Source organism: Xenopus tropicalis, chromosome 7 (genome assembly GCF_000004195.4).
Source record: "Xenopus tropicalis strain Nigerian chromosome 7, UCB_Xtro_10.0, whole genome shotgun sequence".
In the NCBI taxonomy this organism is placed as follows: domain Eukaryota; kingdom Metazoa; phylum Chordata; class Amphibia; order Anura; family Pipidae; genus Xenopus; species Xenopus tropicalis.
Genome location: NC_030683.2, coordinates 125,751,869 through 125,777,163, shown reverse-complemented (window position 1 = coordinate 125,777,163; position 25,295 = coordinate 125,751,869). Strand labels below are relative to the sequence as shown.

The 25,295-nt window shown below is 41.4% G+C and overlaps 2 protein-coding genes across 2 annotated transcripts in view; both read left to right on the top strand.

The window, feature by feature from the left end:
- Positions 1-10,225, top strand: part of LOC101733006 (zonadhesin) — a 35,973-nt gene extending 25,748 nt beyond the window's left edge. Inside the window, exons 9-13 of the mRNA XM_031906575.1 lie at positions 930-1,103; positions 2,595-2,777; positions 5,924-6,106; positions 8,699-8,877; positions 9,619-10,225. Of these exons, the coding sequence (XP_031762435.1) occupies positions 930-1,103; positions 2,595-2,777; positions 5,924-6,106; positions 8,699-8,877; positions 9,619-9,624 (725 nt within the window). The 3' untranslated portion in view covers positions 9,625-10,225. The remainder of the gene's footprint in view (positions 1-929; positions 1,104-2,594; positions 2,778-5,923; positions 6,107-8,698; positions 8,878-9,618) is intronic.
- Positions 10,226-17,225: 7,000 nt separating this feature from the next.
- Positions 17,226-22,861, top strand: LOC100492152 (variable charge X-linked protein 3B). The gene is made up of 5 exons (XM_018095766.2): positions 17,226-17,265; positions 19,080-19,128; positions 19,649-19,681; positions 19,777-20,951; positions 22,528-22,861. Exons 2-5 carry the CDS (start codon positions 19,101-19,103, stop codon positions 22,546-22,548), a joined length of 1,257 nt encoding a protein of 418 aa, XP_017951255.2. The 5' UTR covers positions 17,226-17,265; positions 19,080-19,100; the 3' UTR covers positions 22,549-22,861.
- The last annotated feature ends 2,434 nt before the right edge of the window (positions 22,862-25,295 follow it).

Sequence of the window (25,295 nt, the reverse complement as noted above, 5' to 3'; positions counted from 1 at the left end):
GAAACAATGACGGGATTAACTTCCCCTTGAAACTGTGTGAAACAGAAAACAGTGATGGGATAAATTTTCCCTTGAAACTGTGTAAAATGGGAAACAATGACGAGATTAACTTCCCCTTGAAACTGTGTTAAATAGAAAACTGTGATGGGATTAACTTCCCCTTGAAACTGGGTGAAATAGAAAACAATGATGGGATAAACTTTCCCTTGAAAATGTGTAAAATAGGAAACAATGATGAGATTAACTTCCCCTTGAAACTGGGTGAAATATAAAACAATGATGGAATTAACTTCCCCTTGAAACTGAGTGAAATAGAAAACAATGATGGGATAAACTTTCCCTTGAAACTGTGTAAAATGGGAAACAATGACGGGATTAACTTCCCCTTGAAACTGAGTGAAACAGAAAACAGTGCTGGGATAAACTTTCCCTTGAAACTGTAAAATGGGAAACAATGAGGAGATTAACTTCCCCTTGAAACTGTGTTAAATAGAAAACTGTGATGGGATTAATTACCCCTTGAAACTGGGTGAAATGGGAAACAATGATGGGATTAACTTCCCCTCAAAACTGTGTAAAATAGAAAACTGCGATGGGATTGACTTCCCCTTGAAACTGGGTAAAATGGAAAACAGTGATGGGAATAACTTCGCTTTGAAAGTTTGGTTAACTTCTCCTTGAAACTGGGTGAAATAGAAAAATAATATGTTTAACTTCCCCTTGAATGTATATCAAGGATGGGTTGTCACTGACTATTCTATTTCTGTACTATTCTAAGCCTCCATAGGACTCAATAAACCTGGCATGCTTCTTGTCAGTCTAAAAAACTCACGTAAAGTTTTATAAATCTCGAACATATATGGGTTCTAAAAATTGAAATAATCGTATAATGCCAAATCTCGAAAAAACGAAAGTTTCCAATGATGCAGGGACTCTTTGCCCAGCTGATGCCGAATGGACAGACTGTGTAGGATGTGAGTCTGATTGCTCCACTCTGAATCAGGCCTGTAGCAAGGAATGCCGAGAGGGATGTAAGTGTAAAGAAGAGGGATATGTCTTATATAAACGTGTCTGTATCCCGGCCAGTAAATGCCCTACGCAAGGTAAGTGCCCACTGAATATCAGCTGCTTTTACTCACTTTCCCATCTATTCCCTCCCATGTGTCCAACTTTCCTCCACTCACCTTAACTCTCCATCTCCATCTCCATTTCTTCTTTGTTCCACCTTTCCTTGTCCACATTTCCAATGCCCCTTCTCTTATATTAAATAAACCCAATAGGGCTGTTCTGCCCCCAATAAGGGGTAATTATATCTTAGTTGGGATCAAGTACAGGTACTGTTTTATTATTACAGAGAAAAGGGAATCATTTAACCATTAAATAAACCCAATAGGGCTGTTCTGCCCCCAATAAGGGGTAATTATATCTTAGTTGGGATCATGTACAGGTACTGTTTTATTATTATTGAGAAAAGGGAATCATTTAACCATTAAATAAACCCAATAGGGCTGTTCTGCCCCAATAAGGGGTAATTATATCTTAGTTGGGATCAAGTACAGGTACTGTTTTATTATTACAGAGAAAAGGGAATCATTTAACCATTAAATAAACCCAATAGGACTGTTCTGCCCCCAATAAGGGGTAATTATATCTTAGTTGGGATCAAGTACAGGTACTGTTTTATTATTACAGAGAAAAAGGAATCATTTAACCATTAAATAAACCCAATAGGGCTGTTAGACCCCTTACCTGGAAACCCATTATCCATTCCATTTTAATCAAATAATTCACATTTTTAAAAATGGTTTTCCCTTCTTGGGAGCAGAGAAAAGGGAAAACCATTTTTAAAAATGTGAATTATTTGATTAAAATGGAATGGACAATGGGTTTCCGGATAAGGGGTCCGATTCCTGCATTACAGTTTACCGGCAACATACATTAAATTTGTAATAACGAGTGATTTTGGCAGACCTCTTTCTTCCCTTTCAAGCGTTCATAATCACCAAATCCCCTTCGGATTCCACTCTGAATGATGCGTTTCAGCCAATGATATTGTTGCTCTGCCCCATCACATCATAACCCCTCCCCTTTTATGCCCGCCCCCCTAGTTAGCAATTATACAAGGTTGACAACCCTAGCTGCATGTAGGCAATTACCCCCTCATACAGACAGATTTAGACAGATCAGCTGGGATTCCTATTGGAGGACTATTTTGCATTTGAATGCAGCCACTGGCATTGCAGAGCTGGTTAAAATGTTACTGAATGATATTGCTTTATGAATACAGCCCTTCTTCCAGCAATCTATACATGAAGGTCTGGATAAAAATATATCACATAAACAGCTCATATGTAAAGCCCTGCTTCATCTAAATAACCCATTTTCATATAAATATACTTATTAAGCAGTATGTGCCATTGGGTAATCCTAAATAGGAAACTGCCATTTTATGTACTAAGGGCCGCCCCCTGGGATCATAGGAGTCACAGTGCCCACAAACAAGCCAAGGCACACATACATGTTACTATGTGTTTTCCACTCCTGTGTCAACTTCCTTCGAACTGCCATTTTAATATGTATTTTTTTTTTCACAGAACTCTCTTGCCCTCCAAGACAGGCATGGTCTCTCTGCACGGGATGTTGGTCATTCTGTCCCATTTGGCGTCAGCCATGTCAACCGTTTTGCCAAGAAGCTTGTGCGTGTGAACAGAGTGGTTATGTACTACATGGAAACCATTGCATTCCATTTGAGGAATGTCCAATCATTCCAAGAAAAGGTGATTTTTTTTTTTAAAAAGATATAACTAAGATATAATTACCCCTTATTGGGGGCAGAACAGCCCTATTGGGTTTATTTAATGGTTAAATGATTTCCTTTTCTCTGTAATAATAAAACAGTACCTGTACTTGATCCCAACTAAGATATAATTACCCCTTATTGGGGGCAGAACAGCCCTATTGGGTTTATTTAATGGTTAAATGATTCCCTTTTCTCTGTAATAATAAAACAGTACCTGTACTTGATCCCAACTAAGATATAATTACCCCTTATTGGGGCAGAACAGCCCTATTGGGTTTATTTCATGGTTAAATGATTCCCTTTTCTCTGTAATAATAAAACAGTACCTGTACTTGATCCCAACTAAGATATAATTACCCCTTATTGGGGCAGAACAGCCCTATTGGGTTTATTTCATGGTTAAATGATTCCCTTTTCTCTGTAATAATAAAACAGTACCTGTACTTGATCCCAACTAAGATATAATTACCCCTTATTGGGGCAGAACAGCCCTATTGGGTTTATTTCATGGTTAAATGATTCCCTTTTCTCTGTAATAATAAAACAGTACCTGTACTTGATCCCAACTAAGATATAATTACCCCTTATTGGGGGCAGAACAGCCCTATTGGGTTTATTTCATGGTTAAATGATTCCCTTTTCTCTGTAATAATAAAACAGTACCTGTACTTGATCCCAACTAAGATATAATTACCCCTTATTGGGGCAGAACAGCCCTATTGGGTTTATTTCATGGTTAAATGATTCCCTTTTCTCTGTAATAATAAAACAGTACCTGTACTTGATCCCAACTAAGATATAATTACCCCTTATTGGGGCAGAACAGCCCTATTGGGTTTATTTCATGGTTAAATGATTCCCTTTTCTCTGTAATAATAAAACAGTACCTGTACTTGATCCCAACTAAGATATAATTACCCCTTATTGGGGGCAGAACAGCCCTATTGGGTTTATTTCATGGTTAAATGATTCCCTTTTCTCTGTAATAATAAAACAGTACCTGTACTTGATCCCAACTAAGATATAATTACCCCTTATTGGGGCAGAACAGCCCTATTGGGTTTATTTCATGGTTAAATGATTCCCTTTTCTCTGTAATAATAAAACAGTACCTGTACTTGATCCCAACTAAGATATAATTACCCCTTATTGGGGGCAGAACAGCCCTATTGGGTTTATTTAATGGTTAAATGATTCCCTTTTCTCTGTAATAATAAAACAGTACATGTACTTGATCCCAACTAACATATAATTACCCCTTATTGGGGCAGAACAGCCCTATTGGGTTTATTTCATGGTTAAATGATTCCCTTTTCTCTGTATTAATAAAACAGTACCTGTACTTGATCCCAACTAAGATATAATTACCCCTTATTGGGGCAGAACAGTCCTATTGGGTTTATTTAATGGTTAAATGATTCCCTTTTCTCTGTAATAATAAAACAGTACCTGTACTTGATCCCAACTAAGATATAATTACCCCTTATTGGGGCAGAACAGCCCTATTGGGTTTATTTAATGGTTAAATGATTCCCTTTTCTCTGTAATAATAAAACAGTACCTGTACTTGATCCCAACTAAGATATAATTACCCCTTATTGGGGGCAGAACAGCCCTATTGGGTTTATTTAATGGTTAAATGATTCCCTTTTCTCTGTAATAATAAAACAGTACCTGTACTTGATCCCAACTAAGATATAATTACCCCTTATTGGGGCAGAACAGCCCTATTGGGTTTATTTCATGGTTAAATGATTCCCTTTTCTCTGTAATAATAAAACAGTACCTGTACTTGATCCCAACTAAGATATAATTACCCCTTATTGGGGGCAGAACAGCCCTATTGGGTTTATTTCATGGTTAAATGATTCCCTTTCCTCTGTAATAATAAAACAGTACCTGTACTTGATCCCAACTAAGATATAATTACCCCTTATTGGGGCAGAACAGCCCTATTGGGTTTATTTAATGGTTAAATGATTCCCTTTTCTCTGTAATAATAAAACAGTACCTGTACTTGTACTTCTTCTTCTGACTCTTTGCAGCTTTCAAATGGGGGTCACTGACCCCGGCAGCTAAAAAAAACTATTGCTCTGTGAGGCTAAAGTTTTATTGTTATTGCTATTTTTTATTATTTTTTTTCTATTCAGGTCTTCTCCTATTCATACCTTAAGACCACTCCATGGTTGCTAAGGTAATTTGGACCCTAGCAACCAGGTAACTGCTGAAACTCCAAATGGGAGAGCTGCTAAACAGAAATTTAAATAATCAAAAAACTACAAATAATACAAAAATGGGTAGGGACAAGGGTATCGGGCATAGTATTCTCCCTGATCAAGTCTGCTGTTGGGATCCTAGCCATTTAAGGTAGAAACCTTAAGGACATACATTGGCTTAACCCAGCTGGTCCTCTTTAGTGGTGTATCATTGCTACTGTCTTGTATTAGATGTTGTTAAAGAACTCCCGGCTTCTTTCTTTTGCATCACTTTATTACATGAAGCAGTGGGAGGTGTAGTTTGACAACACCAGCCATATAAACTCTTCCACATAGTGAAGGCCCATCCTTTGAAAGAGAATCCCCCATGTTGTAACCCAGGGCCCCCCAACCACAGTCAAATGTAGAAAGACTTGGAGAGCAACACAAGCACCATAAAAGTTCATGGAGGAGCCAAATAAGGGCTGTGATTGGCTATTAGGGGCCTCTATGCATCCTATCAGCTTACAGGGGGCTTTATTTGGTAGGAAATCTTGTTTTTATTCAACCAAAACTTGCCCCAAGTCAGTAATTCAAATATAACTCCCTGGTTTGGGGGCACTGAGAGCAACATCCAAGGGGCTGGGGAGCAACATGTTGCCCCCCCACTGGTTGGGGATCACTGCTCTAACCTAACTAGCTGGACAATGTCTACTAGGGTTGTCCACTGATATCCTCATGGGGGGGTCTCATAAGAAGTCTATGTGGAATCTGCTACTTCCATGTTAGTCAAGGACTTCCTCAGAGGAGGCATTAGCAATTGACAAACTAAGGGCATTACATTGGTGTCCATCAAAACGGTCTTCTTCATGTCCCACCCAGGTTTACGTTATTGCGCTTACAAACCCGTGTCTCGCTCCTTTCTTAGGTTTTGGGTGTCCCCATGACACAGAGTTGCGAAACTGCTCGGACTGCCGCTCTTTCTGCCCTACTCTAGGAAGGGAATGTGACAACATCTGCCGAAATGGCTGCGTCTGTAAGGAAAGGGACCACGTTCTACGCAAAGGGAAATGCATCCAAAGGAGAGATTGCCCAGTCACAAACGTGCACGGTGAGTGAGCCATTCATACGAATTATGGAAAGACCCCTTATCTGGTAAACTCCGAGCATTCTGGATAACGGGTCCCATACCTGTACATGTTAGAAAACGAGTTTGGTTGAGTTTGAGAATTCAAAAAAATAAGAAATGATAGAGTTTGAGTAAATCTACCCGAAGGAGTAAGACCCCTTGGTACTTGGGCACTTGGGGTTTGGGAGGGACTGTCGCCTAAGCAGTTAATTGGACTGGGAATTTCGTTGGCTGTAACTAATTTTCTCAATGTCTGGTAATACTGCATTCTACTCTACTACTATGGTACCATCATCTTTTAAAGTTTTTATTTGTTCAGTTTTTCATTTTAAACAGAGAAACTATAAAACACAACACCTCTCAGGGAAATAGTAACTCACCGGTAATAACATTGGGTTTGGGTGCACAAGCCCCAAACCTACAGCCAAAGGAACGGACTAATCCGTGAATGCAAAAGGAGGCACAGGATTAGTCCAACGCTGACAGGGTGATGGGCGAAATGTTTCGCCAGGCATGGATTTGCGGCGAATTTCCGCATTTTGCCATTGGCAGATTGTTTCGCGAAACAATTTGCCACAGGAAAATTCGCTGCGCAACAAAATAATAGCCACGGATGACAAAATAATAGCCACGGGCGACAAAATAATAGCCACGGGCGACAAAATAATAGCCGCGGGCGACAAAATAATAGCTGCACGACAAAATAATAGCCGCAGGCGACAAAATAATAGCCGCTGCCGACAAAAGAATAGCCGCGCGACGAAAGAATAGCCGTGGGCGACAAAAGAATAGCCGTGCAACGAAAGAATAGCCGCGGGCGACAAAAGAATAGCCATGCGACGAAAGAATAGCCGTGCGACGAAAGAATAGCCGTGCGACGAAAGAATAGCCGTGGGCGACAAAAGAATAGCCGTGCAACGAAAGAATAGCCGCGGGCGACAAAAGAATAGCCATGCGATGAAAGAATAGCCACGGGCGACAAAATAATAGCCGTGCGACAATTTTTTTTGACGTGCGACATTTTCTCCGTTTCGCGAATTTTCCGCCATTTTGCAAATCTTTTGAAAGATTTGCGAATTTTTCAGCAAAGCGAAACGGGACAGATTCACTCATCACTACAGGGTATAATAAACAAGTGTATCTTTATTGTAGAATTATTCCATGTCCATAAAAAGCCTTACGCATTTCATGCTGTTAGGCACTCATTCATTGGCTATGGGTAAACAATAACGACTAAAGAAGCACAAAAAAGTCTCAAGAGCCTCGTTTCAATAGGTTTGTAAAATATAGTTCCGACGAATGGGCAAATATATTGGCTACAGGGTTGTTATTGTACAGGTATCCATACACCCCAAAATACACCCTGTGGCTATGTAGGTTCATTTTTGACCAACGTTTTCCAAAACTCAATAGTGGGGGCCATAGTTGATTTCCAATAGGATACAATTTTGCCAACCTGTATGGAGCGAGGTCTCTTGTAGAAGTTATAATACTTGGCACTTGTTGAAGTGTATCCTTCCACATCCTTCCATAAGTTCAGGAATATCCCATTTCCACTTGAGCTTAATTTTACCTCATGGGTTAGTGCCCTCTGGCATCAACATGGTGTAGCTTATGCTTAATGGTTCTCTAAGTAGGTACTGTATGTATACCTCAACAAACCATCTTGGTGCTTGAACAGGGTGGGGGGTTTATTTCCCTAGGCTGAGGCCTGACTATATAGTTCCAACTCTCCACTTTATGGTATAGTATCTTTGTACCAGCCCATAGCTACTCAACGGCAGTCATGGGTTATATTTCTAAACACATTATTAGGATTAGTAATGCTTACTACTTGGACAAACTCTTTTTGTTTCTGTCAGTATTGGACTTGCCTTTTTTACGGAACCTCAAGTATGATGTAGAGAGTGCTACTATGAGAAAGTTTGCAATTGGTCGTCATTTTTTTATTATTTGTAGTTTTTTAGGTATTTCAGTTTTTATTTAGCAGCTTTCCAGCTTGGAGTTTCAGTAGGTATCTGGTTGCTAGGGCCCAAGTTACCTTAGCAACCAGGGAGTGGTTTAAATGAGAGACGGATATAAAGACGAGGACCTCAATAGAAAGATAAGGAATAAAAAGTAACGATAACTATAAAACTGGAGCCTCACAGAGCAATAGGTTTTGGCTGCCGGGGTCAGTGACCCCCATTTGAAAGCTGGAAAGAGTTAGAAAAAGGGAAATAATTAAAAAAACTATAACAAATAAACAATGAAGACCAATTGAAAAGTTGCTTAGAATTGGCCATTCTATTACATACTAGAAGTTAGTTAGTTAGTTAGTTAGTTAGTTAGTTAGTTAGGAAAGTCAAAGACCTGAATATTAAACTAAAATAGTGTCATCTCCCTTCCACCCATCACTCCACCATTGCGTGAAAAGCGAAGGGACCAATAAGACACCGAGCTTTGTGCATAGTGATCACCTGATGCTGTGTGGGCCAATCACACTGGCATAGCTCTCGGCAAGCCCAAACCGTCACATTTATTTTTAATTGTATAATTTGATTTTTTTTTTTAATTTCCTTGACTACTCAACAGTTGACCTTTGTCCTATGCACGCTGAGTGGAGGTTTTGCACTAAGTGCAGCGACTACTGCTTCCCTAAAAGCGACTGCCGCAAGAAGTGTAATGGCGGCTGCGCGTGTAGGGATAAAGCGCTGGTCTACTATAAAGGAAAATGCATCCGGCGGCCTGAGTGCCCCAAACTGCCCAAGCAAGTAAGTGCGGGCTTCTCTATCTCTTCTACATTTTACAAAGTCATTCTAGAATGGAGTAGCACAAAGGACATGTAACCCTCCCCCCCCACAAAGGAGCTGAATCGGTGAACAGCCTCTTAGAGATCTTGAAATACCTGCCACTCTGGGTGCTAAAAGGTTAATAGTAAGGCTGCAGCATCCCCTTATTCACTCGGGATTCCTTCTTCTACTGTAACTCACTCAGCCCCCTCCCTTAGGAATTTGCTTTGGCTCTTAGCTACTGAGCATGCTCAGTTCTTCTCATCTCAGGTTACTAAACACACCCTCCAGTCTAGCAGCCAATGAAGAGATGGCATCACTGGTTTCCATAGAAAATCTGCTCTAGCTCTGCACTCACATATTTTTTCTCCTAAACTTCTCTCCTGAGCTCAGTTTAACCATTACAGTGCTCAGTCCCAGCACAATTTTTGATCCTGCCTGTGTAAACCTGCCTGTGTAAGCCTGCCTGTGTAAGCCTGCCTGTGTAAGCCTGCATTCTATATTGAATGAACTTTTCAGCACACATGTCAGATGTAAATGTCACTGAAGATGTGCGAGAGTGAAAATGGCTGCCTGTGAAAGCTGCTATTTGTTTTTGGAAATGTAATGGTGCTGGAAAACGGATGGGATATATGCAATACAACTGGTTGGGTTGGGTGGGGGAGATGTGACCAACATAAATATAGGGTTTACATGTCCTTTAATGTGTGGTTTCTGTTTCAGGGCTAAAGAAATGGATAAGAGGCATCCAAACACCCACAAATGTAATGATGGACTGTTCCTCGGAATAAATCATTTGACTGCTACCAAGGTCTACAAAGATGGGTCTCGGCATTTAGTAGTTCCAGTTGCTTCTTCTACCCTTGTACTGTGATCATAAAGGATTTGATTTCTATTTTTGGCGCATAAGAGATCATTTTCTTTTCTTATTTGGAGAGTTATTATTTATCCCCCAAGAACCTTTGCTAAGGATATTGTTAGATTGACCTTAATGGCAAAGTAACTCTTCAGAATTCTCTAGTGAAGTTCCACCTTGGTTTCCATAGATGTTGGCAGCTTTGAGTTTCTGAATAGCTGAGCTGAAATAATATTGGCAAGAAAGTTCTGGAATTGACTAGAAAATTGAACCTCTAGAAGAAAAGTAATTTTTTTTTAATGTATTTTGCAGCTGTATAATGAATGTATTTTGCAGCTGGACCTTTGATAAACGTGCCCTTTAGAATGCGTAAATTGGCTCATATGGTAGTGACCCAGTACGTTTGGTGTAGTCTGTAGACCCTGCCTAATATCATACTGTGATTTCTTTCCCATCAGTCAATAAAATCATATTATTAACCTCATTGGTTTCATTACTGAAGCTGCCTTTGTTTGGGGTGGGTACAAAGTACCGGAAAAAAAACATTAAAATGATAGTTCTCCTTAACAAAAAATCAGCAGCTCTGAAATCTGGAATTTATGGTTGCTAGGGCTCGCATCTTACCATGGCTTTCCCTAGCAACTAGCCATTATGGAAGATCAATAGACAATAATACCTATGTAAAGAACCCTATGGGTGGATACTAAATACTGTAGGTCCCCATCCATTCATCTATAGCAGATAGTAGCGTTCATTAGTCAAACGTGTAAAATAAAATTGTCAAATCAGAACAGTTGGTTGCTCTTAGTTTGCACCACCTTGTAAATTATTAAGGAAGCCCAATATGTTTCATACTGATACAACACAACAACTCACCCACTTTCTATTCATTCCTATGGGATTATTAGAATCGTGGGTGAAAGGCCACCCGCCTAAAATTGGCCAGATCTCCATCGGGCAGGTTTGATTTTCCATTGGATCGGGACCGCAACAGTTCATTGATGTAGTCCTCTATCCAATGGTGCCTATGCCTGCCTTTTTTTTTGCCATAGGGCCATACAATAGAACTAGCCCAATATTGCCCACTTTACCATATATTGCCACCTTTACTGTGTTTTAAACCCCTTGGCGCAATATCATTGGATGCATGGGTGGAGAAAGTGGTTGGTAATGGCTGACCATAGGCTTAGGGTGATCAGTAATCCCCCTATATATTCTCATTACCTGTACACAGAAAACTACGGCAACATATGTAGAACAATAACCAGTGCCAGTACCCTATGTAGTAACTCATTTATTTATACCAATGGAGAATTACTCAGTGCTCCTTCTGCTACACAGAGACTGCTGGGAAATGTACCCCAAATGCCCCCATAGACTTGTAACATGTATCTGTGGCCCTATGATCTTTTTATATGGACAGCAGATTATTCAATGCATGGTAATAAATGGGTTAAATGTGATTGCCTGCTCTAGGAAAGTAAGACGGAGACCAAACAGAACCTGGATTTGTAAAATATTGGGCCACATAAATGCAATAATAACAATAATAATAAAGTTAACAACACAGGGAGAAAAAATGGAATTTGTCGCCAGGCATGGATGTCATATTTGGCCATTGCGTCTTTCTTTTGTGTACTTCTCTTACTTTTCTCTCATTATTTGAGATACGTTTTTCAGAATTGCGTCACAAACGGGCCACAGTTGACTTCCAATAGGATACAATTTTGCCAACCTGTATGGAGCGAGGTCTCTTGTAGAAGTTATAATACTTGGCACTTGTTGAAGTGTATCCTTCCACATCCTTCCATAAGTTCAGGAATATCCCATTTCCACTTGAGCTTAATTTTACCTCATGGGTTAGTGCCCTCTGGCATCAACATGGTGTAGCTTATGCTTAATGGTTCTCTAAGTAGGTACTGTATGTATACCTCAACAAACCATCTTGGTGCTTGAACAGGGTGGGGGGTTTATTTCCCTAGGCTGAGGCCTGACTATATAGTTCCAACTCTCCACTTTATGGTATAGTATCTTTGTACCAGCCCATAGCTACTCAACGGCAGTCATGGGTTATATTTCTAAACACATTATTAGGATTAGTAATGCTTACTACTATGCCAAACTCTTTTTGTTTCTGTCAGTATTGGACTTGCCTTTTTACAGAACCTCAAAAATGGGGGTTGTTCAACTTTTAGTTAGATGTAGAGAGTGCTACTATGAGAAAGTTTGCAATTGGTCATCATTTTTTATTATTTGTAGTTTTTTAGGTATTTCAGTTTTTATTTAGCAGCTTTCCAGCTTGGAGTTTCAGTAGGTATCTGGTTGCTAGGGCCCAAGTTACCTTAGCAACCAGGGAGTGGTTTAAATGAGAGACGGATATAAAGACGAGGACCTCAATAGAAAGATAAGGAATAAAAAGTAACGATAACTATAAAACTGGAGCCTCACAGAGCAATAGGTTTTGGCTGCCGGGGTCAGTGACCCCCATTTGAAAGCTGGAAAGAGTTAGAAAAAGGGAAATAATTAAAAAAACTATAACAAATAAACAATGAAGACCAATTGAAAAGTTGCTTAGAATTGGCCATTCTATAACATACTAGAAGTTAGTTAGTTAGTTAGTTAGTTAGTTAGTTAGGAAAGTCAAAGACCTGAATATTAAACTAAAATAGTGTCATCTCCCTTCCACCCATCACTCCACCATTGCGTGAAAAGCGAAGGGACCAATAAGACACCGAGCTTTGTGCATAGTGATCACCTGATGCTGTGTGGGCCAATCACACTGGCATAGCTCTCGGCAAGCCCAAACCGTCACATTTATTTTTAATTGTATAATTTGATTTTTTTTTAATTTCCTTGACTACTCAACAGTTGACCTTTGTCCTATGCACGCTGAGTGGAGGTTTTGCACTAAGTGCAGCGACTACTGCTTCCCTAAAAGCGACTGCCGCAAGAAGTGTAATGGCGGCTGCGCGTGTAGGGATAAAGCGCTGGTCTACTATAAAGGAAAATGCATCCGGCGGCGTGAGTGCCCCAAACTGCCCAAGCAAGTAAGTGCGGGCTTCTCTATCTCTTCTACATTTTACAAAGTCATTCTAGAATGGAGTAGCACAAAGGACATGTAACCCTCCCCCCCCACAAAGGAGCTGAATCGGTGAACAGCCTCTTAGAGATCTTGAAATACCTGCCACTCTGGGTGCTAAAAGGTTAATAGTAAGGCTGCAGCATCCCCTTATTCACTCGGGATTCCTTCTTCTACTGTAACTCACTCAGCCCCCTCCCTTAGGAATTTGCTTTGGCTCTTAGCTGCTGAGCATGCTCAGTTCTTCTCATCTCAGGTTACTAAACACACCCTCCAGTCTAGCAGCCAATGAAGAGATGGCATCACTGGTTTCCATAGAAAATCTGCTCTAGCTCTGCACTCACATATTTTTTCTCCTAAACTTCTCTCCTGAGCTCAGTTTAACCATTACAGTGCTCAGTCCCAGCACAATTTTTGATCCTGCCTGTGTAAACCTGCCTGTGTAAGCCTGCCTGTGTAAGCCTGCCTGTGTAAGCCTGCATTCTATATTGAATGAACTTTTCAGCACACATGTCAGATGTAAATGTCACTGAAGATGTGCGAGAGTGAAAATGGCTGCCTGTGAAAGCTGCTATTTGTTTTTGGAAATGTAATGGTGCTGGAAAACGGATGGGATATATGCAATACAACTGGTTGGGTTGGGTGGGGGAGATGTGACCAACATAAATATAGGGTTTACATGTCCTTTAATGTGTGGTTTCTGTTTCAGGGCTAAAGAAATGGATAAGAGGCATCCAAACACCCACAAATGTAATGATGGACTGTTCCTCGGAATAAATCATTTGACTGCTACCAAGGTCTACAAAGATGGGTCTCGGCATTTAGTAGTTCCAGTTGCTTCTTCTACCCTTGTACTGTGATCATAAAGGATTTGATTTCTATTTTTGGCGCATAAGAGATCATTTTCTTTTCTTATTTGGAGAGTTATTATTTATCCCCCAAGAACCTTTGCTAAGGATATTGTTAGATTGACCTTAATGGCAAAGTAACTCTTCAGAATTCTCTAGTGAAGTTCCACCTTGGTTTCCATAGATGTTGGCAGCTTTGAGTTTCTGAATAGCTGAGCTGAAATAATGTTGGGAAGAAAGTTCTGGAATTGACTAGAAAATTGAACCTCTAGAAGAAAAGTAATTTTTTTTGTGGGGACAATGAATGTATTTTGCAGCTGGACCTTTGATAAACGTGCCCTTTAGAATGCGTAAATTGGCTCATATGGTAGTGACCCAGTACGTTTGGTGTAGTCTGTAGACCCTGCCTAATATCATACTGTGATTTCTTTCCCATCAGTCAATAAAATCATATTATTAACCTCATTGGTTTCATTACTGAAGCTGCCTTTGTTTGGGGTGGGTACAAAGTACCGGAAAAAAAACATTAAAATGATAGTTCTCCTTAACAAAAAATCAGCAGCTCTGAAATCTGGAATTTCTGGTTGCTAGGGCTCGCATCATACCAGGGCTTTCCCTAGCAACTAGCCATTATGGAAGATCAATAGACAATAATACCTATGTTAAGAACCCTATGGGTGGATACTAAATGGTCTCTATCCATTCATCTATAGCAGATAGTAGCTGTCATTAGTCAAACGTGTAAAATAAAATTGTCAAAATTTGCACCACCTTGTAAATTATAAAGGAAGCCCAATATGTTTCATACTGATACAACACAACACTATTCATTCCTATGGGGTTTTTAGAATCGTGGGTGAAAGTTAGAGTTCACCATTTAATAGATACACTTCTGACAATCCCATAGGAAAGAGCAGAAAGTGGGTGAGTTTTTTGATAAATCTGCCTCAAAATGACTCAACCGAACAGTTAACTGTTAACAGTCCTTGGTCCAATAGCGCCTATGTATGTATGTATAACTTTATTTATAAAGCGCCACAAGGGTACGCAGTGCTGTACAATCTTACAGAATACACAATTACACACAGGGAGGGCAAATGATATAATAAATACAATAAATAAGTATAAATACACAGGGAGTAAGTGCCATGTGGTATGAGACACAGTAGGAAGGAGGTCCCTGCCCCGTAGAGCTTACAGTCTAAGTGGGTGGGTAACATACAGACACAAACTGGAAGGTAAGAGGCACCAGGTATGGTCCCTGCCCCGTAGAGCTTACAATCTAAGTGGTTAGGTAACATACAGGCACAAACTGGAAGGTAAGAGTGCACTGGGTATGGTCCCTGCCCCATAGAGCTTACAATCTAAGTGGTTGGGTAACATACAGGCACAAATTGGAAGGTAAGAGTGCACCAGGTATGGTCCCTGCCCCGTAGAGCTTACAATCTAAGTGGTTGGGTAACATACAGGCACAAACTGGAAGGTAAGAGGCACCAGGTATGGTCCCTGCCCCATAGAGCTTACAATCTAAGTGGTTGGGTAACATACAGGCACAAACTGGAAGGTAAGAGGCACCAGGTATGGTCCCTGCCCCGTAGAGCTTACAATCTAAGTGGTTGGGTAACATAAAGGCACAAACTGGAAGGTAAGAGGCACCAGGTATGGTCCCTGCCCCGTAGAGCTTACAATCTAAGTGGTTGGGTAACATACAGGCACAAACTGGAAGGTAAGAGGCACTAGGTATGGTCCCTGCCCCGTAGAGCTTACAATCTAAGTGGTTGGGTAACATACAGGCACAAACTGGAAGGTAAGAGTGCACCAGGTATGATCCCTGCCCCGTAGAGCTTACAATCTAAGTGGTTGGGTAACATACAGGCACAAACTGGAAGGTAAGAGGCACCAGGTATGGTCCCTGCCCCGTAGAGCTTACAATCTAAGTGGTTGGGTAACATACAGGCACAAACTGGAAGGTAAGAGTGCACCAGGTATGGTCCCTGCCCCGTAGAGCTTACAGTCTAAGTGGGTGGGTAACATACAGGCACAAACTGGAAGGTAAGAGTGCACCAGGTATGGTCCCTGCCCCGTAGAGCTTACAGTCTAAGTGGGTGGGTAACATACAGGCACAAACTGGAAGGTAAGAGTGCACTAGGTATGGTCCCTGCCCCGTAGAGCTTACAATCTAAGTGGTTGGGTAACATACAGGCACAAACTGGAAGGTAAGAGGCACCAGGTATGGTCCCTGCCCCGTAGAGCTTACAATCTAAGTGGTTGGGTAACATACAGGCACAAATTGGAAGGTAAGAGGCACCAGGTATGGTCCCTGCCCCATAGAGCTTACAATCTAAGTGGTTGGGTAACATACAGGCACAAACTGGAAGGTAAGGGCACCAGGTATGGTCCCTGCCCCATAGAGCTTACAATCTATCTATGCTTATCATACGATAGAACTAGCCCAAGAATTATCCTTTCTGTGAATTTTCAAGCAGTTTCACGAATTTTCCGGAGAAGCAAAATGGGACAGATTCGCTCATCACTATTCAGTCCCACTTTTTTCCCCACAGGCTTCAATAGTTTTCACGTGATAAACTTTGAGATTAGCGATGAGCGAATGTCACCGAGACAAAAAAAGTTGCCGCAAAAAGAACCCCCACATTGCCCATTGGCTGAGAAATAAAGTCACGCATAAAAAATGTTGCCCACGTAAAAATTGTTGCGGGTAAAAAAAGTCGCCTATTGACTTCAATGCGTTTTGCAAATTTTTTCGCCAGTATCGCTAAATTTTCGACGAAGCGAAATGGGACAGATTCGCTCATCATTTGAGATACGTTTTTCAGAATTGCATTACAAATTGAATCTGGTCCATGATAAACCTTTTTCTCACTGAATTGAATCTGCCCCATTCTCCCTTATCTGTGAACTCCCAATAAATGTAAATACGCTGGGATTCCTCGCTCCGTGCCAAGAGCATTAATCCCTCTGTGTGTTTGTGTTCATGTCTCAGTCGTTTCTATTTGCTTTAGAGATTAATCTGAAAGCCAATCACAATAATGGGGCCTATTGATAACGATAAGAACATGAATCCCATTGTCCTACACTAATATCCCTTGTGTTTATTCAGCTTTTCAGCCACTTTATGGGAATGTTTAACCCATGGGTTGGCTTGGAAGGAGCAAAATTGGGTTTATTTCTCAGGGTTCCTTCTATTTCTAAGAACATAAAAGTCTCCTATTTAACACAAATACAGGTTTATAATGTGTAACCGTGTGCGTAGAGACTATGAATGGGTGAACTATGAACGGAAAGGATAGGGTTAATTCCTTAGTATATGAAAGGCTTATAACTGGCAGACAGTGAATAGGGGAAAGTCATTGCCGATGGCACTATTGAATATTTATTATAGAAGGGCCGAGAGAGAGCTCAGTTGGGCAGATACCGTATGTACTTTATAGGAGGGTAAATAAAAGAGGCGTGGGAATATACAGTGTGACAACACCTTTGGGACATAAGTAGATCTGTATAAATATACCTATATATCTGTAGTATTCCAGAGAAGCCCACACTGTCATTTTCTCCATACTCCAGACAAGGTAAGCGATACTGTACTGTAACCTCCCTCCCATAAATGAGCATTCTACTGAGCAACAATGTGAGTGTAAGTGCAAGAGAAGTGACCAATGAGAATGCTGATTCCCAGCACTGTGTCAGGCCCCTTGCTGGTACCTTACATATAGAGATAATGATGGCATTTTCCCGTCATTATATGGCACAGGAATCAGACATGGGGATAAAGGGACAGACTTGTTCAGTGCTGGGAAACTGTGCTTATTGCTCCCAACTCCAATTGCAGGAACAGAGAACAGGGAGCCGGATTTACTCACATCAGCTGGGATTCTCATTGGGGGATTTCTTGCATTTTAATGCAGTTTTATTGGGCAATATTGCTTTAAGAATACAGCCCTGATGTTGCTGGACTACAGCTCCCAGCATGCCTCAGCCTTCATTATATGTTACATTATTCTGGGATTTGTCGTCCGGCAACAGCTGAGTAACGTTTGGTTGAGCCGCGCTGTGCAGCAGGGTTTAGTTACCCTTTAAATGATTTAGGCATAGCTAATAAAGCTGTTGGTGCAGTAAAACTGATACTGGCCATAGGTGGGGGTGGTAGGATAAGCCCCTGTATGGTCCCAAACTAGATTTCTAATAGTGAGGTGGTTAGAGTAGTAATAATAAATGGACTGAATTTTATATGAGAAGGAAGTGACTTTCACATGTGCTCCCACTTAGGGACTGGTGTAATTTGTGACCTACCTGGGCCCTGTTACATTTGTGGTTTGAAATTGTTATTACATTTAGACCTGTGGATTAATGTGATGAGACAATAACTACTTCTCCTATTGAACGTCTATAGTTAAAGGGGAACTCCGCCCAAACACAAACTTAAGCTTTTTGAAAAGTGAACATAATTTCCAGCAACTTTGCAATATACATCAATTAAAAAAATATGCCGCTTTTTTTATTTTTAATGTAATAATCTGGTTCCCTAAGCCCAGCCCCCTGTTCCCCTGCTGATGGTTTGGAACAGTTCCCTAAGCCCCGCCCCCTGTCCCCCTGCTGATGGTTTGCAACAGTTCCCTAAGCGCCGCCCCCTGTCCCCCTGCTGATGGTTTGGAACAGTTCCCTAAGCCCCGCCCCCTGTTCCCCTGCTGATGGTTTGGACCAGTTCCCTAAGCCCCGCCCCCTGTTCCCCTGCTGATGGTTTGGAACAGTTCCCTAAGCCCCGCCCCCTGTTCCCCTGCTGATGGTTTGGAACAGTTCCCTAAGCCCCGCCCCCTATTCCCCTGCTGATGGTTTGAAGCAGTTCCCTAAGCCCCTCCCCCTGTTCCCCTGCTGATCTGGCTGGCTTCTTAGTGACTCAAATAAAATGTAACAGTAGTCGCCTGTCCTCAGCCTGCCTTCAGCCTGCCCCTTCCCAATCCCACAATCCCCTGCTGCACATGATGCCAATAAGGAAAGGAACATCCCAGTGCAATGCATTGTGGGTTATGTAGTTCCTGCATGCTGTCTCTAAGCTGTGGAGAAGTTGTTACAATTTGTAACATTAGTGTTTTAGTCCCTCCTCCCCTGCCAGGATTTCAAACGATGCAGAAAGAGTAGAGCTGTTTTGCAGCTGGGTTTCAGCATATAAAATGGTATTTATTCCTACTTTATGAAGGAACAGGTTACAGGGATAGGGATATTAGGGGTGCATGCTATGCTTGGGTTACAAAATCATTAAAATGAGGTAAATTGCTTACACATTAAGACTGCTATAGGGATAAGCTTTATTACAACATAGTATAATGTGACGATAATATATTAAGACAATATAATAATACAAGTTGTGTGTTAATTCTCCTTGAAGGGATCAAGACAAAAAGTGACAATGCATCTGAGCCTGCTCGCCCTGTTGGGTAAGTGAGAGAAGCACCAAGTCATTTAATATATATATATCGGTATATGTATATAAATAAAATATATTGCATAAACAGCTCATATGTAAAACCCTGCTACATCTAAATAAACCATTTTCATATAAATATACTTATTTAGCAGTATGTGCCATTGGGTAATCCTAAATAGGAAACTGCCATTTTATGTACTAAGGGCCGCCCCCTGGGATCATAGGAGTCACAGTGCACACAAACAAGCCAAGGCACACATACATGCTAGGCCCCATCAGCCAATGAATGGGCAGAGTTCTGTCTTTTGCTCCCACACTACTTCCTGTTACAGTTAGAGCTGCATTATTTCCTGTCATGTGATCTCTGAGGGAGCACAAAGCCCATTACAAAATGGCGGCCTTTCTATATGCTATAAACTATTGGTTGGTTGTATGGGTTACTGCAATGCCTATAGTGCCTAAAGGCTTGAGATCATAAAATGAATATAAATACTATAAATAATATGAATTGCTCTATCTTGTTCTTACAGCTATCCCAACAATCCTTATTCCTGTAATAAATGGTAAGTAGTGCTACAATCTTATTGTATCATCAATTATATAAATAACACACTGCAAAATGCAAAGAAGCCCTTTGTTAATTGAGTTTTCTCTACAGCGCTGCCCTGCCCTGAAGGAGCCTCATGGGTAGAGTGCCCAGGGTGCGGAACGGACTGTCTCACTATCGGAAAGGCTTGTACCTTAATGTGTACACCCGGCTGCAAGTGTGAACAGCAAGGATATGTCATCAATGGGGAGGCCTGTGTTCCAGTCAGCGAGTGTCCTGGCCAAAACGAAGCTATCCCTCAACTTGACGATGTGGAATCTGCCAGTGAGGAATCTGCCAGTGAGGATGTTAGTACTACGGAGGATTACACTGAGGGACCTAAAGAAGAAGAAGACTCTAACAGTGAACAAGCTGACAGTGAGGAATCCACCCAAGAAGCCAGCAATGAAGAAGCTGAAACAGAAGAGGAGACCAATGAAGAATCTAGCAGTGGGGAACCTAGCAGTGAGGAACCTAGCAGTGAGGAACCTAGCATTGAGATACCTAGCATTGGGGAACCTAGCAGTGAGGAACCTAGCAGTGAGGAACCTAGCAGTGAGGAACCTAGCAGTGAGGAACCTAGCAGTGAGGAACCTAGCATTGAGATACCTAGCATTGGGGAACCTAGCAGTGAGGAACCTAGCAGTGAGGAACCTAGCAGTGAGGAACCTAGCATTGAGATACCTAGCATTGGGGAACCTATCAGTGAGATACCTAGCAGTGAGGAACCTAGCAGTGGGGAACCTAGCAGTGAGGAACCTAGCAGTGGGGAACCTAGCAGTGGGGAACCTAGCAGTGAGGAACCTAGCAGTGAGGAACCTAGCAGTGGGGAACCTAGCAGTGAGGAACCTAGCAGTGGGGAACCTAGCAGTGGGGAACCTAGCAGTGAGGAACCTAGCAGTGAGGAACCTAGCAGTGGGGAACCTAGCAGTGAGGAACCTAGCAGTGGGGAACCTAGCAGTGAGGAACCTATCAGTGAGATACCTAGCATTGGGGAACTTATCAGTGAGATACCTAGCAGTGAGGAACCTAACAGTGAGGAACCTATCAGTGAGATACCTAGCATTGGGGAACTTATCAGTGAGATACCTAGCAGTGAGGAACCTAGCAGTGAAGAGTCTGATGAAGTAGAATCTAATGGTGAGACAGCTGTATCTGATAACGTGGAATCTAGCAATGAGAATTCTTCTACTGAGAGAGAGGAGGAGTCTAATGGGGAATCTGCCGCTGATGAAGCTGAGAGTGAGGTGAGCAACCGGTAACAGGAACAAGTGGCAACTTGGGTAATCTGGCCAGTTCTACACTCACTCACCCTCGGTCTGGCCGGTCCTACACTCACTCGCCCTCGGTCTGGCCAGTCCTACACTCACTCACCCCCGGTCTGGCCAGTCCTACACTCACTCACCCCCAGTCTGGCCAGTCCTACACTCACTCACCTTCGGTGTGGCCAGTCCTACACTCACTCACCGTCGGTGTGGCCACTTCTACACTCACTCACCCCCGGTCTGGCCAGTCCTAGACTCACTCACCCCCGGTCTGGCCAGTCCTTCATTCACTCACCCCCGGTCTGGCCAGTCCTTCATTCACTCACCCCTGGTCTGGCCTGTCCTACACTCACTCACCCCCAGTCTTGCCAGTACTACACTCACTCACCCCTGGTCTGGCCAGTCCTACATTCACTCATCCCCAGTCTGGCCTGTCCTACACTCACTCACCCCTGGTCTGGCCAGTCCTACACTCACTCACCCACGGTCTGGCCTGTCCTACATTCACTCATTCTCCCCCAGTCTGGCCAGTCCTAAATTCACCCACGGTCTGGCCAGTCCTAAACTCACTCATCCCCAGTCTGGCCACTTCTACACTCACTCACCCCCATTCTGGCCAGTCCTACACTCATTCTCCCCCAGTCTGGCCAGTCCTAAACTCACCCACGGTCTGGCCAGTCCTACACTCACTCTCCCCCAGTCTGGCCAGTCCTACACTCACTCTCCCCCAGTCTGGCCAGTCCTACACTCACTCACCCCCAGTCTGGCCTGTCCTACACTCACTCACCCCCGGTCTGGCCTGTCCTACACTCACTCACCCCCGGTCTGGCCAGTCCTACACTCACTCTCCCCCAGTCTGGCCAGTACTAAACTCACCCACGGTCTGGCCTGTCCTACACTCACTCACCCCCGGTCTGGCCTGTCCTACACTCACTCACCCCCGGTCTGGCCTGTCCTACACTCACTCACCCCCAGTCTGGCCAGTCCTACACTGACTCACCCATGGTAATCTGTTTTTCCCATGGGGCTAGCCATATTCTTCATTTCCCAGGGTGCCACAGCCATATGACCTGTGCACTGATAAACTTCACTCACACTTTACTGCTGCGCTGCAAGTTGGAGTGATATCCCCCCCCCCTCACCCCCAGCAGCCAATCAGCAGAACAATGGGAAGAGAGCAAGATAGCAGCTCCCAGTAGGTATCAGAATAGCACTCAATAGTAAGAAATCCAAGTCCGGCTTGGGACTCCTCCAGTTACATGGGAGTAGGAGAAACAATAGGTTAGCTGAAAGCAGTTCTAATGAGTAGCGCTGGCTGAAAGCTCAGACTCAGGCACAATGCACTGAGATGGCGCCTACACACCAATATTACAGCTACAAATACATTTGTTGGTTCAAGAATAAAAGGTTAAATGGCAGAGGGAATTATTTGCTGTGTAATAAAATTGATTATTTGTTTTAATGATCATAAAAATGGAATTATTTAATAAGGAATTGCTGAAACGGAATTGTTTTTCACGTATAATTGCAAAAGTATTTTGTTTTTTGTTTTTTTCAGCCTTCAGATGAGAGTGAGTAAGAGGAATACTGTGTGGTTTCCTGTGAGACATGGCCGTGCCGCCCTACAGATCCTGCAAAGAGATTGTTTAGCGTTTTCTGCGGAACTGTAAACCCACAGCAGAATATATTCCCTCCCGCTGCTGCACAATGGTACAGAGAACAGCAACTACAGAGAAGTAAAAATGGAAAAAAATCAAATAAATATTCTGCTTTTATCCTCTTGCCTTGCTGTATTAAACCAATGTATAAAGAATAAAAATAGTAGAAATAATAATGAAAAAAGAAATGGATTATTAAACACGTCTGCTGTAAAGTGACATTCATTACTGCTGTCTGAAAAGTTAATTCTTGGTAAAAGTTTCCTTTCCGTTAAAGTGATTTTATCATTTATTTATTTAATTTCATAATAATATATATATATATATATATATATAGAAAAATATGGGTTAACAAGTAATAGTTCATCTTTAGGTTATAAGAAACTTGATTTGAACTTTGATTGAATAGGGTTTTCTATGTCACGAGAGGGAGATCGGCAATTCGGTATAATAAATATATAGTGAAAAAAGTACCCCCTATTGTAACATATAGGGATATTATAAGCCCCCGAGGAGTTCCTTATAATATATAGTGAATAAAGTGCCCCCTATTGTAACATATAGGGATATTATAAGCCCCCGAGGGGTTCCTTATAATATATAGTGAATAAAGTACCCCCTATTGTAACATATAGGGATATTATAAGCCCCCGAGGAGTTCCTTATAATATATAGTGAATAAAGTGTCCCCTATTGTAACATATAGGGATATTATAAGTCCCCGAGGAGTTCCTTATAATATATAGTGAATAAAGTGTCCCCTATTGTAACATATAGGGATATTATAAGCCCCCGAGGAGTTCCTTATAATATATAGTGAATAAAGTACCCCCTATTGTAACATATAGGGATATTAAAAGCCCCCGAGGAGTTCCTTATAATATATAGTGAATAAAGTGCCCCCTATTGTAACATATAAGGATATTATAAGTCCCCGAGGAGTTCCTTATAATATATAGTGAATAAAGTGCCCCCTATTGTAACATATAGGGATATTATAAGCCCCCGAGGAGTTCCTTTTAATATATAGTGAATAAAGTAGCCCCTATTGTAACATATAGGGATATTATTAGTCCCCGAGGAGTTCCTTTTAATAAATAGTGAAAAAAGTACCCCCTATTGTAACATATAGGGATATTATAAGCCCCCGAGGAGTTCCTTATAATATATAGTGAATAAAGTGCCCCCTATTGTAACATATAGGGATATTATAAGCCCCCGAGGAGTTCCTTATAATATATAGTGAATTAAGTGCCCCCTATTGTAACATATAGGGATATTATAAGCCCCCGAGGAGTTCCTTATAATATATAGTGAATAAAGTGCCCCCTATTGTAACATATAGGGATATTATAAGCCCCAGAGGAGTTCCTTATAATATATAGTGAATAAAGTACCCCCTATTGTAACATATAGGGATATTATAAGCCCCCGAGGAGTTCCTTATAATATATAGTGAATAAAGTGCCCCCTATTGTAACATATAGGGATATTATAAGCCCCCGAGGAGTTCCTTATAATATATAGTGAATAAAGTGCCCCCTATTGTAACATATAGGGATATTATAAGCCCCCCGAGGAGATCCTTATAATATATAGTGAATAAAGTGCCCCCTATTGTAACATATAGGGATATTATAAGCCCCCGAAGAGTTCCTTATAATATATAGTGAATAAAGTGCCCCCTATTGTAACATATAGGGATATTATAAGTCCCCGAGGAGTTCCTTATAATATATAGTGAATAAAGTACCCCCTATTGTAACATATAGGGATATTATAAGTCTCAGAGGAGTTCCTTATAATATATAGTGAATAAAGTGCCCCCTATTGTAACATATAGGGATATTATAAGTCACAGAGGAGTTCCTTATAATATATAGTGAATAAAGTACCCCCTATTGTAACATATAGGGATATTATAAGCCCCCGAGGAGTTCCTTATAATATATAGTGAATAAAGTGCCCCCTATTGTAACATACAAGGATATTATAAGTCCCCGAGGAGTTCCTTATAATATATAGGGAATAAAGTGCCCCCTATTGTAACATATAGGGATATTATAAGTCACAGAGGAGTTCCTTATAATATATAGTGAATAAAGTACCCCCTATTGTAACATATAGGGATATTCTAAGTCCCTGAGGAGTTCCTTATAATATATAGTGAATAAAGTGCCCCCTATTGTAACATATAGGGATATTATAAGTCCCCGAGGAGTTCCTTATAATATATAGTGAATAAAGTACCCCCTATTGTAACATATAGGGATATTATAAGTCCCCGAGGAGTTCCTTATAATATATAGTGAATAAAGTGCCCCCTATTGTAACATATAGGGATATTATAAGTCCCCGAGGAGTTCCTTATAATATATAGTGAATAAAGTGCCCCCTATTGTAACATATAGGGATATTATAAGCCCCCGAGGAGTTCCTTATAATATATAGTGAATAAAGTGCCCCCTATTGTAACATATAGGGATATTATAAGCCCCAGAGGAGTTCCTTATAATATATAGTGAATTAAGTGCCCCCTATTGTAACATATAGGGATATTATAAGCCCCCGAGGAGTTCCTTATAATATATAGTGAATTAAGTGCCCCCTATTGTAACATATAGGGATATTATAAGTCCCCGAGGAGTTCCTTATAATATATAGTGCA